Source organism: Pteronotus mesoamericanus, unplaced genomic scaffold, assembly GCF_021234165.1.
Source record: "Pteronotus mesoamericanus isolate MK-2021 breed Mesoamerican mustached bat unplaced genomic scaffold, CSHL_Meso_final scaffold_118, whole genome shotgun sequence".
NCBI lineage: Eukaryota > Metazoa > Chordata > Mammalia > Chiroptera > Mormoopidae > Pteronotus > Pteronotus mesoamericanus.
This window is the reverse complement of record NW_026555301.1, coordinates 5,886,911-5,903,953: the sequence shown is the minus strand read 5'-3', so window position 1 is coordinate 5,903,953 and position 17,043 is coordinate 5,886,911. Positions and strand designations below refer to the sequence as shown.

Sequence of the window (17,043 nt, the reverse complement as noted above, 5' to 3'; positions counted from 1 at the left end):
TACCAATGAACCAGATCTGCAAAAAGGTAAAAACCAGAGATGAATCCTGGGTCTATGGCTATGATCTGGAAACAAAGGCCCAGTCATCCCAGTAAAAGTCATCTGGTTCTCCAGACCTGAAGAAGGTGTGGCAAAGTCTCAACAAGATCAAGACCATGTTAACTGTGTTTTTTGATTGGGAAGGTGTCCATCACGAGTATGCCTCTCCAGGCCAAACAATTAGTAAGGAGTTCATCAGTGGTTGAAATATGCAATACAACAAAAATGGCCACAGCTATGGGCAACTGGTGACTGACAGCTTCATCACAACAATGAGCCTGCTTATGCGTCACATCTTGTGAAGAGTTTTTTTGTGAAACATCAAATCACCCAGGTGACTCAGCCCCCCTACAGCTCAGATTTGGCACCATGCAACCTCTGGCTTTTCCCAAAACTAAAATCACCTTTAAAAGGGAAGAGATTTCAGATTGTCAGTGAGATTCAGGAAAATCCAATAGGGCAGCTGATGGCAATTCCAACAAAGGATTTTGGAGAGTGTTTAATGGGGAGAAGAGACACTGGGAGAGACGCTGAGAGAACTGTGTGAGGTCCCAAAATGCCTACTTTGAAGGGGACTGAGGTGTCATTGTCCTATGTACAATGTTTCTTGTATCTTGTATCTTCTTCAGTAATGTCTCTATTTTTCACAGTACATGGCTGGATGCTTTCTGAGCAGACCTCATAGAACATCACAGAGTGAAAGAAAACTTTTCTAGCAAGGATCCTAGTGATTAATTTTACGTGTCAATTTCAGTGGCCACTTTAAATATGTTTCTCTGTATGTCTGAGGGTATTTCCAGATGAGATTAGCATTTGAATGAATGCTAATTTTATTCATAAAATAAGTGACCCTCTGCAAAGCAAAGTAATTAGGTGGCCATTACAAGGCCGAAGAGGGAGGGATTCATCCCCTTTTCCTTGCCTCACTGATTAAGCTGTGCTCATCTCATCTTCCCCTGCCCTAGAACTTGGATTTATACCATCAGTTTCCCTGGTTCTGAGGCCTTCAGGCTCAGACTAAATCATGCCAATGGCTTTACTGAGTCTCCAACTTATAGATGGCAGATCATGGGACTGCCACTATACATATATCATTTCTATCTATCTATAAATATCTATATACATATATTATATGACATTGTTATTAGTCATGGTAGGGATTGGTAGAGACTGTAGGAAATTGGAGGAAAAAAAAAAAAGCCCAGCCCTGAAAGGCCTCCAGCTGATTGATATCACTGAGGCAGTAAGGGCACAGTGTGATCTAATCTACTGATTTCTTCAAGTAAACACAAAGTCTGAAGTTTTAAGTGAAATGTCCCAATCTGTAAAAACTGGTAACAAAGTCTTTTAAAGGGAAAGCCAAACAACATGCAACTACAGGTCAAGTCCAACCCCCAGCTCCCAATGTAGTGATCTACTCTGGAAAGACACGGGCGAGAGAGCGCACCATTCAGCCAAGCCCTCCTGGGCTGGCCTAAACTGGCCAGCAAGGAAAGCATCTGGTTCTAAGGAAGCTCCAGTTTCACAGGGAGCAGAGATTGCCCAGGGAGAGGCTCTGAGACATTCACAACCTCAAATTTTCAAGGCAACTTAAGCCTACGCCCATCACAGCCAACTGGTTTCTATTTTAGTCATTTTGGTAAAAACATTTCTAAGTGGACTACACATCTCTGCTGTTAAACAAAAACCTTTACTGCTAAAAGCTTGTCTGAAAGAAAGGGTTTATTGATCCATATGCTAGCCAATAAAAGGACCAGGTCCTGGATATGCAGTTTAAACCACCAGCAGCCAGACTACAGTAAATGGGGAAGACAAACATGTCAACTGTCCTGGAACTGATGAAGCTCTTTTAAAGACATTGTTCTGCAAAAATTTACATTGGCTATAAATAAAGGGGACGGTGGCAAAAGGTGAAGCATAAACATTTCTAGGATAGGTACACAGTCCATAAGGAAAAAATGTTTTCTACTTTTTATTGATTATAGGCAACAGTCCAGAAAGTTCATGCATAAGCAGGATGCAGTGGTGTCTGGCAGTCAGCTGTTTCTTTTTAGATAGCAACCTGGAAGCTGATTCAAAGCTCCAACATACAAGTACATTCAGGAATATAAGCAATCTTTTGTTAGTTGGCCCACAGCTATTAACTGGTTAATCACCCTTGTCTCTCCACTAGCAATAATTTCATTTATGACATCTCAGAACTTTTTCTTGTCACTACTTTTTTAAAGCTAAAACTGAACTGTACACACTGAACAGCTAGTCTGTTCCATTCACTCCACAGCTACTGAAGCTGTGGTCAGATGTCCCAACTCCCCAGTGAGCCTCGTGGTGGCCCCATTCTGGATGTCAGCTGCCCCTTCTCCTTGCTGGCAGCATGCTGATATGTAGTGGCCCGGTGAAATAGCCTACTCACTAGCATGGCTTGGTATGGAGCCAAGAGGGGTTCTGAACTCCTTGTTTGTGAGTAGAAGCCACCTGAGAACTAGGCCCAGAGCTGGCCATTGAGCTCTACCTGTCCTTAATAAATGAAGGTATTGGGTGGGAAAAGGAGGGCCTGGTCTTAACATTGAACATATCTTCTTGGTTTCTCCCTAGAAACAGGGAATGTTCACACAGCTATATGCATGATGGTACTTTCCATGGAATCTTGTTGACAGACACTATGATGATTAGATGTTGTGCTTGCTTGTGGAATAGAAGCCCTGCTAGGATGGCTTTAACAGATGAGGACCAAGGAATCTGGGGAAGGGCAGGATGATGCTGGAATGACAGCTTTATGTGCTGCCAAGAACCCAGGCACCTGTGCCATTTCATATACCTTTCCTATGCCTCTGTGGACTTCATGGTCACAGCATGGTTGCTGTGCTTCCAGCACAATGCTGGAGGTCCTAGCAGGAAGAAGGGGCAAAAGCAAAGAGCAATCCAGCCACATCTGTACATTTTCATTAGAAAAATAAGTGCTTTCCCAGAAGTCCTACCCAGCAGATTTCCACCTCATCTCATGGGCCTAGGTCTGTGATCAGTCTTAATTGCAAGGAAGGCTGGGAAATCAACTACTTCTACTGACTATATTGCTTCCCAGAGAAAACTGGGGTTTTGTAAGTATGGGAAAAGAGATGACCACTGGCAGAGGAGGTGAACAGTATTGAGTGATTAAGGATTCAGAATCAGGTAGATTGGCCCCATCTCTGCAGACATGGAGGAGGAGTTGTAAAAAGTTTTCTGTGGCTCCTTGTAGACCCATCCTTCAATCTCTCTCTTAATTCTTTGTTTAGGATGAGTCATTTTTAAGATTCTCATGGGTCCAGCTGGGGGCTAAGCTAAGGCCAGAAACTAATAAGAATACTATACATGGTCAAAGCTGCTCTGCTTTGCATAGCAGGGTCATGGGGGCATCCTAGTGTGAAGAGTCAGCAAGTGTGGTGCCACCATGGAGGCCTGCTCTAGGGGCAGTGTCTCCCTGATTCCCTGCATGGCCGTATATGTTTACAGTAAAGGGAGCAGGACCCAGTATCAGTTGGTGGGGCAGGAAGGGTGAAAGAATACAAGCAGGGAACTCATCTCTCCATTGGCTTCTTTTTATAACTGGGGGATGAATAAAGCAGAACCACCATTACCCCTTAAAAAAAGAAGCACCTACTTCAAAACGATGGCCTGGAAAAACATGGCCATGTAATCCATTTCGCCTGGGTCATCTTCACAGAGGCTAGGCTCTGGGATCTGGCAGGGGTGGGGTATACACAAGAATGCAGCCTCAGGTCCCACACAGTTCCCTACAGGACACCTGGTCCTCAACAGGGCTCCCGAGCAGATTTCTATCATAAATGACCAGCCATGGATAGTACTGCTGCTCTCTACTTTTATTCATACCAAAGTATCAATATCCTTTAGGTCAGAGCCTTGCCAGCCCCCATCCAACCACCCTGCATCCACCCTACCCATGCCACCTATTTTCCTATCTTCCTCCCTGGACCCCTCCAAGCCCAGGGCCTGGTCAGTATTCCTTTGTGCCCAGAGCCAGGAACATGGAGGTACAGAAGGCACCCACATAGACAAATGAACAACCTAGCAGATGGAAATAGAGCTGTGTGGATGACTGGAAGGTGGACTGGAGACAGAGAGGCAGATAAAAACCTGGCTGGAAAGCCTGCCTCCTTGGTAGGAGAAGAAATAGCAAGAAGCTTAGAAGGTGCTTGGTTGATTGCCAGGACAGCCAGTATTCATGACACACACCTACTCCCAAAGCTTCCAGAGTCCACTTCATGGCAAGCTTGAGGATGTAGCCCCAAACAAGACTTTCACTGCTTTCCCAGGTTCCCAGGGGAATTATGTGGTCATGGAAAAGTGACTCCACCTCTCTGGCCCTCAGCTGGCTAATCTGTGGAATGGGAATGGCAATAGCCCACCCTCTAGGGTGCAGTGAGGCCAAATGAGGGCATGGGTGTGGAGCTGCTGACCTAGGAGAAGGATGTGTGCACTGGAAGGCATGGTATTGTGTGAGGGCAAGGACAGGGACCAGGGGGACCAAGGAACCACGGCAGGCTCTTGAACTCCTGCTCATGGCCACAAGGCCTGCTGGAGCACATGCTCGTCTGCCACCTCGTGTGGGAGTGTCACCACCAAGCCCTTGTTCTCCTGCATTGTCTCGCAGATAATTTCGTAGGCCTTCCGGTTCCCAGACCAACAGCGACGGGCCACCTGTCAGTAGGGTATGAAGAGAGTTGTGCAGCAGCTGGTGCCAACATCACCAGGTTCCCAACAAGGCATTCTGGACACATTGGGGCTGGACTCAAACCCCCTGGGGGATCCTCTGCTATTGGTGGGGTCTGTCTATCCAAGTCCTATTTGATGGTCAGGCCTCCTCTCTTGGCCCAATTACTATTTACCTGCCTCTCTGATCTGAAACGGGCCATCCTTCTGCTCAGCCTCTCCTTTCCACGCAGGGGCACAGACCAGGAACCCAGGAGTCATCCTCAGCACCCCTCTTCACTGGCCTCATAGAATGGACACCCACCTCAGCTCTGCCTTAAAATCTCTTTCCATCCACTTTCTTCTCTCTATCTCCATTATCAGGGCTCCCTGGATGACTATCATGGCACCTCCCCCTGCTCCGTGCTGCCATTCTTGCCAAACACCCCACCCCCACACTGTCCACTGCCCCCCTATGCCTCCCCCAGTCCATTCTCTCACTGCTTCACTGCCTTCAGAATGAAGATTCTCCCTCTGCTGGGGGCTCCCAAGAAGTTGGACCCTCCAAGAACCTCTTCACTTCCATTGTCACATTTACTGCCTGAGCCACCCAATGTCAAACTCTCTGGGCTCTTGTGCTCAGCTCCTTATTTGGCTCATGGCTGCACATATGCTTCCCCATTATTACCTGACTTTCTGTTTATTCTGCCTTCCCTGTGATGTTGTCCCAGGGAGGATGGATCCCCCACCACACACGCACACACATTCTGATTAGCCCACCCTGGATCACAGCAAAGCTAATCATAGCTGCACAGCCAGAGGCTGTATAGATTCTGCACTCTGACCCACCTCGGAGATGGTGGAAATGTAAGGTTTTAAAAGGAGGCCTCTCCTACCAGCAGTGGGGCTGCTCTCACTGGCAGGGCAGGGTCAGATGCTAGGGGTCCCCTGTGTGAATAAAGGCTGGACTGGAGGGTAAGGCCCGAGGCTGGGAGATGGAAAAGAACCTCTGGAAACAGCCCCAGAGAGATGTGGGCAGCTGATGAAGAGAGACACGAATGAGCAAGAATGGCAGGATGTGTTCCTGACCATTTCTGGAGTAAAAGGGGTAGAAGTCTGTCTCAGGTCCGCAGTTGGAAGGGGCAGAGTCACCGATGGAAAGAGAAGGCAGGGGAGAGACTTGGGGTGACTTACTCCATTGGAGACATCCCAACTGAGCATCATCTTGGCTTTCTGCTCAGCCTCCTGGGTCCCATCTAACACAAGGCCAAACCCACCATTGATCACCTCACCCCTGCAAAAGACAAAAGAATTTCCAGGTCATTTCAGAGCCTGACCCTCCCAGAGCAGGAAGAAATGTATGTGAGTTTTGGAATGTTCTGGAAGTGTTGTTTGAGGGTGTGTTGTGTTTGGCCCCTGGGGTCAGAGTCTGTGTCCTCTTGACAACCTATAGATGCAGGAGCCTCACAGTTCTGTGCTGCCCATTCATGCCTCTATGCTTTACCCCATGACCCTGAGCCCACCTTCAGGACCCACTCACGTGTCATATCTTGCTTGATGTCTGGTCTCCTGAGTGTGACATGAACTCCTTTTCCTATGGTTCCTTGGGGGTATGTATGCTTCCTGGGTGTGGGGGAGGGTCTCTCGTATCACTCAGTTTTCATTCTTCCTGATTTTCTCTTTATGCTCCTTGTCTTCCTTACCTCTTCTTTCTACTTGTTTTAGACATATTTTGGGGTCCTGATTACTTGATTTGAAAGCTGAGTGCCCTTATTTTCAGCATTTTTTTGTTTTCTAATTAATGCATTTCTCTAAGTTCTGTTTTGACCACTTTCTCTCACAGGTGTGATAAGTTCTTGTGTTCATTTGTTTCTTGATAGATGTCATTTGAATTTTACTTGAGTATGTTAATGTTATTCCACTATCCACATTTGCTCTTCTGCTTTCTCCATCAGTCATGAGGACTCCATCCTTTCTGGCATCCCTGGACTTCCACCCTCATCCTTGACATCATTACCAATGGCTGTTAGACACACCAAAGTTACTACTCAACTCACATCACTATACTCCATGTGTCCTCTTCAGGTACACACTCAGAAAACATGGACCTTGCCAATAACCCAAGGCTCTACTGCCAAACACGGATGCCTGGAACCACAACATAGAGCTGCTTTTTGCTACCCAATGCCAGTAAATTTGCTCTTTTTCCTTCCCACACCCAGAAGGTGCATCTAGTTTCTCTAGTCTCAGATACTCCAGGACTGTCAGTTCTTACCTTCTCTGTCCAACCTGGATCCTACTTACAGTTTCAATCAGCTCCCACCAAGAAGGTGCAGAGCCCTCTGTCCCAGGAGCCACCAGTGCTCCCATTCCAGGCACAGAAGCTGCCCCTGCCTGACCCTCAAGTCTGTTGTTGATGCCTCCCTGCACCTGGCCAATCCTGTGCCTTTGACGAGGCTCCCAGCATGTCTCCCACCAGCCTCTAGTGTGGGATACTCTGACTAGATTTAAGATCATGACCATTCAACTGTCAGAGGCCGATGCTGGCTATCAGAGAAGAAGGCAGAAGATAGCAAAAGTCACCAGATGAAAACTCCCATATATCCGTTAACCATAGTGGTCTTTCTGAGTTTAGGACTACACCTTTCATATTAGGATCTGGAAGCTCAGATGGTCAGAGACCAAAGCTGCTCAGCTTCAGGTGTCCTCTGCAAACCTTGCCCACAGAGGAACCCTGACCATACTGAGCCCAGGAAAATGGGGTCCTAAAGACAGCATTGCTATCATTGCAGCATTTGAGGTTACTCACAAATGGTGTTTGAATAACTAATCCTTTGAGAAAAACATAAAAGTAGAACCCTATATCACACACAAAGAAAGACAAAATCCAGATGTTACTAAGGAAGGAAATATCTAAAATTACAAGATGAATAAAGAGAGTTTACGAGAACTTTCTTTTAAAGTCAAGAGTGGGGGAAGTTTTTTAAAGAGACATTTAAAAAAATGGACAATCAGAAGAAAATCCACTGGATAAAGATGTAAAACTCCCTTGTGAGGAGATGGAGCCTGCCCAGTACCCCTTCCAGAAAGCCCAGCTGTGAGGAGGGTGGTTACTCACTGCCCCCAACAATAACTCCTTACGGTCCTACTTGGGGCAGAAATTGAGAAATACCATGGCATGGGACCTGCCCATTTCTGCCTGAAGTGGTTCTTAGGATGGCTATCTGGGCTCTAGAGCTCCCTGCCAGTCTCAAGACTGTCAGGTCTGCATGGAAACAGAGGGCTCCCCCACCCAATCATTCTGCCTTATATCCACTTTCCCCAACTCTTCCTATCCCAGGTGGTCCTCCCCAATAACCCTTTTGCACTTCCCCAATCCCACCTTAGCATCTGTCTCCTGGAGAACCCAGTAAGCACAGATATTTAAAACAAAGTTCAAAAACAAGTGACATGAACACAATGCATCAATCTTATATCTAAAATAAATTAAAAATGCCTGGAAACTGATAAGAAAAAAGCACACAACTCAAAACCAAAAACCTCAGACCAGCCCTGGCTAGATGGCTCAGTTGGTTGGAGCACTGTCCCATACACCAAAAGGTTTGGGGTTGATCCTTGTGTCAGGGCATGTACAGGAGGCAACCAATCGATGTTTCTCACATTGATGTTTGTCTGTCTGTCTGTCTGTCTGTCTCTCTCACCCTTGTCTTCTTCTCTAAAAAAAAAATCAAAACATATTCTTGGGTGAGGATTAAAAACAACAACAACAAAACACCTCAGAGCTGTCAATTCAAATCAAAACAAGAATTTGTTACTTCTTCCCTTCCAGGCTGGTAATTCCCATGTTGACATCCAGTGAGTGATCACATTTAGTGTTGATAAGGTTATGCAAACAGGAATTTTTATATCAGGAAATTTGGTGGTAGCTATCAAAGCTTAAAACTCCCATTTTTTTGAACCAGAGATTGCAAATAGCATGCACATGACAGAGGTTTACATTTATGGGAGGTATGCGATGTGCCAAGTCCTTTTCTGGCTCTTTACAAGAGATTTGTGGTAGATTGGCACATGCATTTGTGGAGGCCTCCTGTAACCCCAACTCACTGTGACACCTGGGGAAAGATGTTTATCTCTTCTGGGTAGCACTTATTTCTTAGATGGGTGTGTTATGGCAGTTAGATGAGCTAGAATGCAAATTTCTTAGATCTCGAATATGTTATGCACTACATAAGCTTTGGCTATTATTAATTCATTTAATCTTCACCATTAACCTACAAAGTAGTTGCCATTATTACGAACATTTTATGGATGAGAAACAAAGCTCAACAGTTTAACTCGTATAGACAAATCAACTTCAGAATTCATGCTGTTAATTTTGCAACAAAACTGTACATACAAAGATGCTCCCTGCTGCACTGGGGGTGGGAGAGGTGAAAAAGGTCTGTGTGCACAGATGGTGGGAGCCCTCAATGCCTTTGCTACTTAGAGTGCTTTGGGCCAGCAGAAGCAGCATCATGGGAGCTCGTTAGAATGGCTGAATCTCACCCTCCCACCAGACCTCTCTAGTCAGATCTCCATTTTAACAAGCTCCCCAAGGATTCTTGTGCATGTTCAAGTTTGAGATGTCCTCTAAGAGGAAAAAATGTCAGTATCTGGATAAAGATGGTTGATCAAATATGTCAATTTAATCCTCAAAGACATAGGCTCTGGGGCTGGATCTGGGTGTGAAGACAGAAAGCACATCAGAAGATGAGACAGTGAACATGAAACACAACGAATGAGGAGAAGTCTCAACACCCAACAGTGAGGCCCTCCTCCTTCCACCCAGGTCCTAGAACTGACCACACCCTTCCTACAAGGGCAGGAAAACCAACCAGGCCTATCTAAAGGAGCAGACAGACAGCAAGGGCAGCTAGACAGACAACAAAAGGACAGACACCAAGTGAACAATAACAAAGAGAGGCTCCAAGAAAACAGAGTCAAGAAAGGAAGCAGAAAATGGCACAGAGCTAACATTGATCATCAGGAAACATAAAATATAAAAATGAGGCCAATGAACAATTCACAAAACTAAAAGCAAATCAAGCAATAGCAAGGTAAGCTTATAACTTAGAAACATGGATTTCCATACAACAAAGAAAAAAAAATAAAGCTGGAGTTGGAAGTGGTTTCCTCCTGGAATAGGAATGGTGGTGGGACAGATTGTTTTTCCTGCTGATCTTTGCAGACAGCTTTGCAGGAGTATCTGACAGATTAAATTATAAACTTGTGAGCCTAATGAACTCCAACAGGAATCTGAAGGCTCCTAAAAGAGCCCTCAAAAACAGCCAGGATACAAGGTGTTGATGCTCTCATCTTGCCAGCTTGCATCCCTGTCCACAGAGCCTAGGGGCAGCCTTGGGGCTGGGAGCAACTGGGGAATTTGCATTCTCTGTTCTGGGAGTCCAGAGTACAGTGGGTTAGACTAAGAAGTGTCCTGCCTGAATTCTGGTTCAGCTGTCTCCTACTCTTAGGCCCTCATGTTGTTGACTCTCAGCTGCTTTGCTCTTCTTGCCCTCTGTTGTCCCATTGGCAATGATGAGTGCATCCTGGGAGGCAACCGATCTGGGTCCAGATCCCAGCTCTACCACCAGTTCTGCGGCCTTGGGTAAGTTACTCCCTGTTCAGAGTTGCTCTTTACCTCCAGAACCCTCTCAGTAAATCCAGTGTCAAAAGGCCAGGTATGCAATAACCAGGCACTCTTCTTGTGTCCTGGTATTCTCCATCCTTTGTATCAGAAAGGAGATGCATTCCGGTTACACTTTCCATTAATTAGAGCCACCCCATTGAGCTGTAGCTTGAAATTCAAGCCAACCCGGCCCATCAGAATGCCCTGGGAAACTCTGGAGTGCAAGGCCAGCCTTGATCTGGGTGGCCAAAATGGGCTCAGAGGTCAGTCCAAAGATAGCCAGGCCCAGGAGATGCCTCCTTTTCTAAAGCCTCCATTCCCTCTGCTGCTTTGGGTAGTCAGGAATTCAGCTTGTCCTGGGAGCTTCCCCAAGTGATTCCACAGAGGCAGACCCTATGCAAGTGCAGTTCCTACAGCATCTTAACCTCTTGGTGTCTCAGTTTTCTCATCTGTAAAATGTGTTTTCCCTCTAAAATTAGGTGAAAGAGTGGATTCAGAGTCTAGAAAATGCTTGCCACAGTGTCAATTGGCATAAGTATTAGTTATTTATTATTAACAGCAGAGATGATATTGTAATTTATAATAAGAAATACATATTTGGTCTTCATCCCATTTGTGGCGCAGAACTCCTAAAACCCTTGGAATTCCTAAGTGTGGAGAACAACAAAGATGTATTTTGTTATCTTAATGAGGTGACTTGTGGACCCCATACCTAAGGGTGAGGGTTGGTTGCCAGGGGAACCAACTGGGAATAGAGTGAAGGAACTTTCAGTCCCACCCCTAGACTTCCAGGGATGGGGGACAGGCTGGAGGTTGAATTGATCACCAATGGCCAGTGATTTAATCAATCATGCCTAATGATGATGCCTCCATAAAAACCAAAGAAGATTGGGGTTCAGACAGCTTCCAGGTTGGGGAAACAGAATGCTTCTACATGCCACTGTGTGGGCCCCAAATTCTGTAAAGACAGAAACTCCCTTGTTGGGACCTTGCCCTTTGTTTCTCTTCATTGGACTGTTGCTTTGCATCCTTAAATCTCTTTCGTAATAAATCAACAATCTAGTTAGTAAACAGGTTTCCTGAGTTCCGTGAGCCACTCAAGGAGGGGGCCTTAGGACCCTCCAATCTGTAGAAGATCAGTCAGAAGTAGGCAACAACCTGGGCTTGCAATTTTAAGTGGAATAAGAACCTGTGGGATCTGAGGTTATCTCCAGGTAGGTAGTGTCAGAATTGAGTTGAATTTTAGGTGTTGGAGAAAATTGCTGGGTGGTGTGAGAAAACCTCCACATGTTGGAAGTAGAATTATATTGGACATCTTCAGCCAAAATGAGGTCCTCCCAGAAACCACAAATTTCCTAATAGTGCAGACTAGAAGCAGGACTGGCCAGGGCAGAGCCCTCAGCCAGCAACCCAAGGGAGATGAGAACTCAGGTCTCCTGCCTCCTTGCCCATCTGACCTGGGAATCTTGGGTGGAATAAAAAGACAGCCCTGTGAGGATTTCTGAGGAAATATCTATGAATACAAAGTGAAAACTGATGTAAAAAGGGCAGTCATTATTCTTACAGTTTTTGTGTCCTGGTTGAGGGGTGAGACCCCGAAAGGAAGAGTGGTTTGTTCAAGACACTCTCCCACCCATCCCCCTCAATGTTCTGTTCCTCCAACTTCCAGCTTATAGGAGGAAAATATCACAGCAAAGCTCTCAGCAAAAGAAGCTTGGGGGAGGCAGGGCCCAGGACCCTCAAAGGAATCCCTGAGCCTTCCACAGGAGCTTGCATCCCCACCACCATTTTCCAAATCTTTCTTACCAGCCCACGCCCCCACCGTTGTGAAGAGCGACCCAGGTGGCTCCTCGAAAGGCATCACCCACGAAGTTCTGCACGGCCATGTCTGTGGGAATAAAAGCCACAACCTGTCATTCCCTGAATGAGGTGGGCCAGGGCCAGGGCCAGACCAGGCTCTGGCCAGTGGATAAGTGGGCCCCATTGACTGAGCCAGCGTCATTCAGGCCGGAAGGATAGATAGGGAACTAGGGACAGATGACTCTAGAAACAGCAGTAATTTATCTTTGCAAAGCTGAGCAAAAGCAAAGAAATTGACAAATGCTCACTCACCCACTATTATCCTTCCCTATACTTATGCTCTCTAGTACTGAATGCCAGATAAAGTGCCCCAGAAGCAGAAAGAATTAAAAAGCAGGTGGTAGTGTTTTTAGCTTAGAAAAGTAGAAAGACAAAGAGTATCCCTCCCATCCTTAAAACAAACAAAAGAATGGGAGAGGGGTTATAAACCACAAATTAATGATTTATCTTGACCGTATCAGAGAACCAAGGTACCAGGGCAACTAACTAATTTGAAATATGGAGAGAGGTAAGAATTTGCACAGAGAAACAGAGCCCAACCTGGTCACCTTACAAGTGTTTAATAAAGTGCTGAAGGATAAGCATGAGCCCTAGGACTATGAAGCCCCATGGACATTGATATAAGGGGGTTTGTACTCTCTGGCAGGCTCTTCCTCCAAAAATATCACTGGGTGCTCACAGAGAAGATCACAGAGAATTCTGACAATGCTTTTTTCTTGGTGTTGGCCTATGAAGATTAGAAAGTGCCATGAGCCAAGATATCCAAGAACTGCAGGTCTAGAAGCTGGAAAAGGCCAGAAAACAGATTCTGTCCTAGAGCATCCTACAATGTCATAGTCTGGCCAATGCCTTGACTTTGGCCTATTAAAATTGACTTCAGGGTTCTGGCTTCAGAAGTGTAGGAGAGTACATCTGGGTTATTTTATCCACTAAGTTTGTGGTAATTTATTAGAGCAGCCCTCGGATACAAATATAAATTATGTTAACAGCAGAGAATTTCAGAACCAGGCATATTATCAAAAATAAAGGGGGACATTACATAATAATAAAGAGGTCAATTCTCCAAAAAGATATAATGAACCTAAATGAATGTACACCCAACAACATAGCTTTAAAATATGAACCAAAATGGATAAGAACTGAAAGGAGAAATAGAAGAATCCACAAATAGAGTTGAAAACTTCACCACTCCTCCCTCAGTAATTTATAGAATAGACAGAAAATCAGTAAAGATAAGTGTCCTGAACAGCATTACCAACCAACCTGATCTAATCGACATTTTAAGAACAATTCCCCAAATAGCAGCAGAATACACATTGTCAAGTGCCCCAAGATAGAAAACATGCTGGCCATAAAATCCTGAACAAATTTAAAAGAACAGAAATGATACACAGTGACTTCTTAGACCGTAATGAAATTAAGTTAGAAGTTAGTAACAGAAAGATATCTGAAAAATTCCCCCAAACTTGAAAATTAAAAAACATACTTCTAAATAACCCAGAAATCAAAGAGGAAGTTCCAAAGGAAATTTTAAAATATTTTGAACTGGGTGAAAATGAAAATATATCATATAAAAATTTGTAGGATGCAGCTAAAGCAGTGTTTAGAGATAAATTTATAGCATTAAATACTTATATTAGAAAAGAAAGAGGTATCAAAGCAGTAACCCCAGCTTCCTTGCAGAAAGTAGAGCAAATTAAATTCAAAGCAAGCAGAAGGAAGGACATACTAAAGATTAGAGCACAAATCAATAAATTTGGAAGCAGAGAAGCAAATGAAAGAAAATCAAATAAACTAAAAGTTCTCCTTTGAGAAAATCAATAAAAGTGATAAACTTATAGCCAAACTGCCCCCCTCCAAAAAAAAGAAGACACAAATGACCAATATGAGGAGTGACAGAGAGGACATCACAACTGACCCCATGGACAGCAAAAAACTAATAAAGGAATATAACTCTATACCATACATTTGATAACTTTGAAGAAATGGACCAATTCCTTGAAAAAAAGATGGTGTTCTTGAGTATCTGCCTCCTTCTCTTGGGAACCTGTCCATAATCAAAGGAGCCCTCATGTGCCAGGAATGAGAAAGTTACCCCTGGAATAGAACTTGTTAGCCTATGTGATGGCGATAATATAGCAGTTGTACTAGTTGTATCAGTGATGAAAGCAGCAGAAGCTAACTGTCACCAAACACTGGCTATGGGACCTTGATATAACACTAGATATTTGTATATTCATTTCATTCTTCACAACAAACCTTTGAAATATGTACTATTGTTATTTCCATTTTACAGATGAGGACATTGAGGTTCAAAGACTTAAGTACCTTGCTGAAGGTCACCCAGCAATTAATGGGGCCAGAAGCATACCCAAGACTAGGGCATCCAACTGTCCTAGCTTGCCTAACTCTAGCCCAATTTTAAAACTAGAGATCCTTGTCCCAGAATCCCCTCTCTCTGTCCTGGGTTGGTCACTCTATGTCATGTCTCTCAAATTCCAGCACATTTTTTTGTAACATCACGACTAACTAAATGAATCAACTGATTTTTAAATATAATCCAAATCCAACATTAAAATTAAAAAAAAATTTTTTTTGTTCTCCTCACCTGCACAGAAGGCAGAGCCATCATAAATGTTGGAGGTCTCCCTAAAGGGACTGTCTGTGCCACTCACATCATGGTGGTCTCGGCTCAGGACTACCGGCGCCTGCAGTGTGCAAGGATATGAGATGTCAGCTTGGAGAAGGCCACACCAGAAGCTCTTCAGACACTTCCCCCTGGAAAACAGACCTTTAGCAAGAGGAAGCATGGATGTTTTTGATGTCTTCCTGCAGCTACGAATAGATTCTTCTTATTTTGACCCTTTCTATTGTAAAAGCCCAGGAACCCCCACATACTATGCATGTGTTAGTTCACTGAGTCATCTCAATAACCTTATCTAGGCAGGCATGACTGTTATGCCCATTTTATAGAACAGAAGACTGATGCCCATAGACGATAAGACACTTGCCCAATGTCACAGAGCTGGTAAGTGGGTAGGCTGGGATTTAAAGCCACACATGACATACCATAGTCTGGGCTCTCCCCTCAGGCAGGCTGGCCCCTGAGTCTGTGACACTACTGGGTGTCAGTTTTGCCAGCCCTCCTCAATATTCATGAGCTCCCCATGTAGGAGGAGGTAGATTGCCAAAAGGGTAACTCCCCATTGCTCTGAATCAAGAAGACCTCCTCTCCCTTCCTTGGACAGACCAAGTTTGCTTTCACCTCTCTACCTTTGCCTTGGAACCACCTGCCCCAGATATTCTGGCACCTTATGGATATTCAGGCCTCAGTTCTACACCAGCAACTCAGAAAGGCCTGCCATGGCCACCCCATCTAAAGTCACTGCTCACCCCACCCCATTACACCCACCTTGTGACCGCAACTCATTTTCTTCAACAAAATTCATCACTATCTAAAATTCTCCCTGAATTTACACCTTTAGTTAAAATACATTGTTAGTTTCTCTTTGCTAGTAAATAGGTCGAGGCAAACACTTAGAACAAGCCTGGCATAGAGGAAGTGTTCAATCAATTGACAGATAAAAAAATTAGGGAAGGAAGTTAGGGAGAATTAAAACACCCAGCTCTCAGTGCTGATCTCTAACCCCAGCCTGGGTGTGAGTATGCCAAGAGGGACACACTCAGCCAAGCTATGCTGACTTTCCTCATGAGCACCATGAGTTTTCAAGAAGTATCGAGCAGTGGTACCCTCCGGTGCTCCCTGAGAAAGGCCGAGGCTGCTAGCCTTGTTGCCAGTGCTACCCAGAACCATCCATAGGGACAGCCTTCACTTTCATCTATTTTGATTTCCTTTTCATGTCTGTTCATGAATAGTCCTGATGTTTCTAAATAGAGGGCTGTCATAAGAACTCTGCATGTGAGCCTACAAAATATAGTGAGAGACCCCTCTGAACGAGTATGTCCAGGTTTCCATGTTCTCCAAGGTTGGCAGGACTGACTCAGAGGAAGATAGGAAGTTTATCATGATTTAAAAAAGATAATTCAACAAAGATATATAAAATACTAATGTGGAAACCAACTCATCTAATCCTCACATCCATGCTTTGAGGTTAATATGATTCTCTTTTAACAGGAGGGAAACTGGAGCTCAGAGAGGGCACTTGACTTGCCCAAAGTTTCAAAGGGACCAGAGGGAGAGCCTGGGTTTGAGGGCAGACCTCATCTCTCCCTTCCGCCAGCTATTGACCATCAGCTAACATACACAGATGATGGGGCCTTGCGGCAGTGTTAGTGCTGACAGAAAGGAGCCAAAGGGAGGCCCCCACCAGCAGCACAGGAAATGTCACCTTGATCTTCCCATGGGCAATGGCTTGGTTAAAGGCCACAGCAATGGCCACACGACCTTTTTGGTCTGAGTACAGGATCCTTGCCTGGGAGCCCACCACCTGCAGAGAGAAAGGTAAAAAGGAAACACGTCAGTGACGTGGTGATATGGGAGAAACTTAAGTTATACATCCCACCAACAGCCAGATGGTTCCTGGAGGACCCCTTAGATATGTGGTAGCCCTAAAATTGGTGGGCCTGAGGCAAGCCCTCACACCTAGCCTACCAGACAGCCACACCAACTCCTCGCATGTCCACCTGCAGTCCACCTCTGAGACCCTAACTCACCCATCTCCAGGGATGTTATCTATTATGAGCATTACCCTGTTCAGGTCTCTCCAGTAATAATATTAATACCATCTAATGCAGTTTTTCATTTTGCCTGGTACAATTTCAAGAAC

At 44.9% G+C, this 17,043-nt stretch overlaps 1 protein-coding gene across 1 annotated transcript in view; it reads right to left on the bottom strand.

Moving 5' to 3' along the window:
• Window positions 1–2,514: 2,514 nt before the first annotated feature.
• The window catches only part of UROC1 (urocanate hydratase 1), a 39,695-nt gene continuing 25,166 nt past the window's right edge, over window positions 2,515–17,043 (bottom strand). Inside the window, exons 16-20 of the mRNA XM_054587296.1 lie at window positions 16,606–16,704; window positions 14,865–14,964; window positions 12,203–12,284; window positions 5,923–6,022; window positions 2,515–4,737 (exon numbers count right to left, since the gene is read on the bottom strand). Of these exons, the coding sequence (XP_054443271.1) occupies window positions 4,597–4,737; window positions 5,923–6,022; window positions 12,203–12,284; window positions 14,865–14,964; window positions 16,606–16,704 (522 nt within the window). The 3' untranslated portion in view covers window positions 2,515–4,596. The remainder of the gene's footprint in view (window positions 4,738–5,922; window positions 6,023–12,202; window positions 12,285–14,864; window positions 14,965–16,605; window positions 16,705–17,043) is intronic.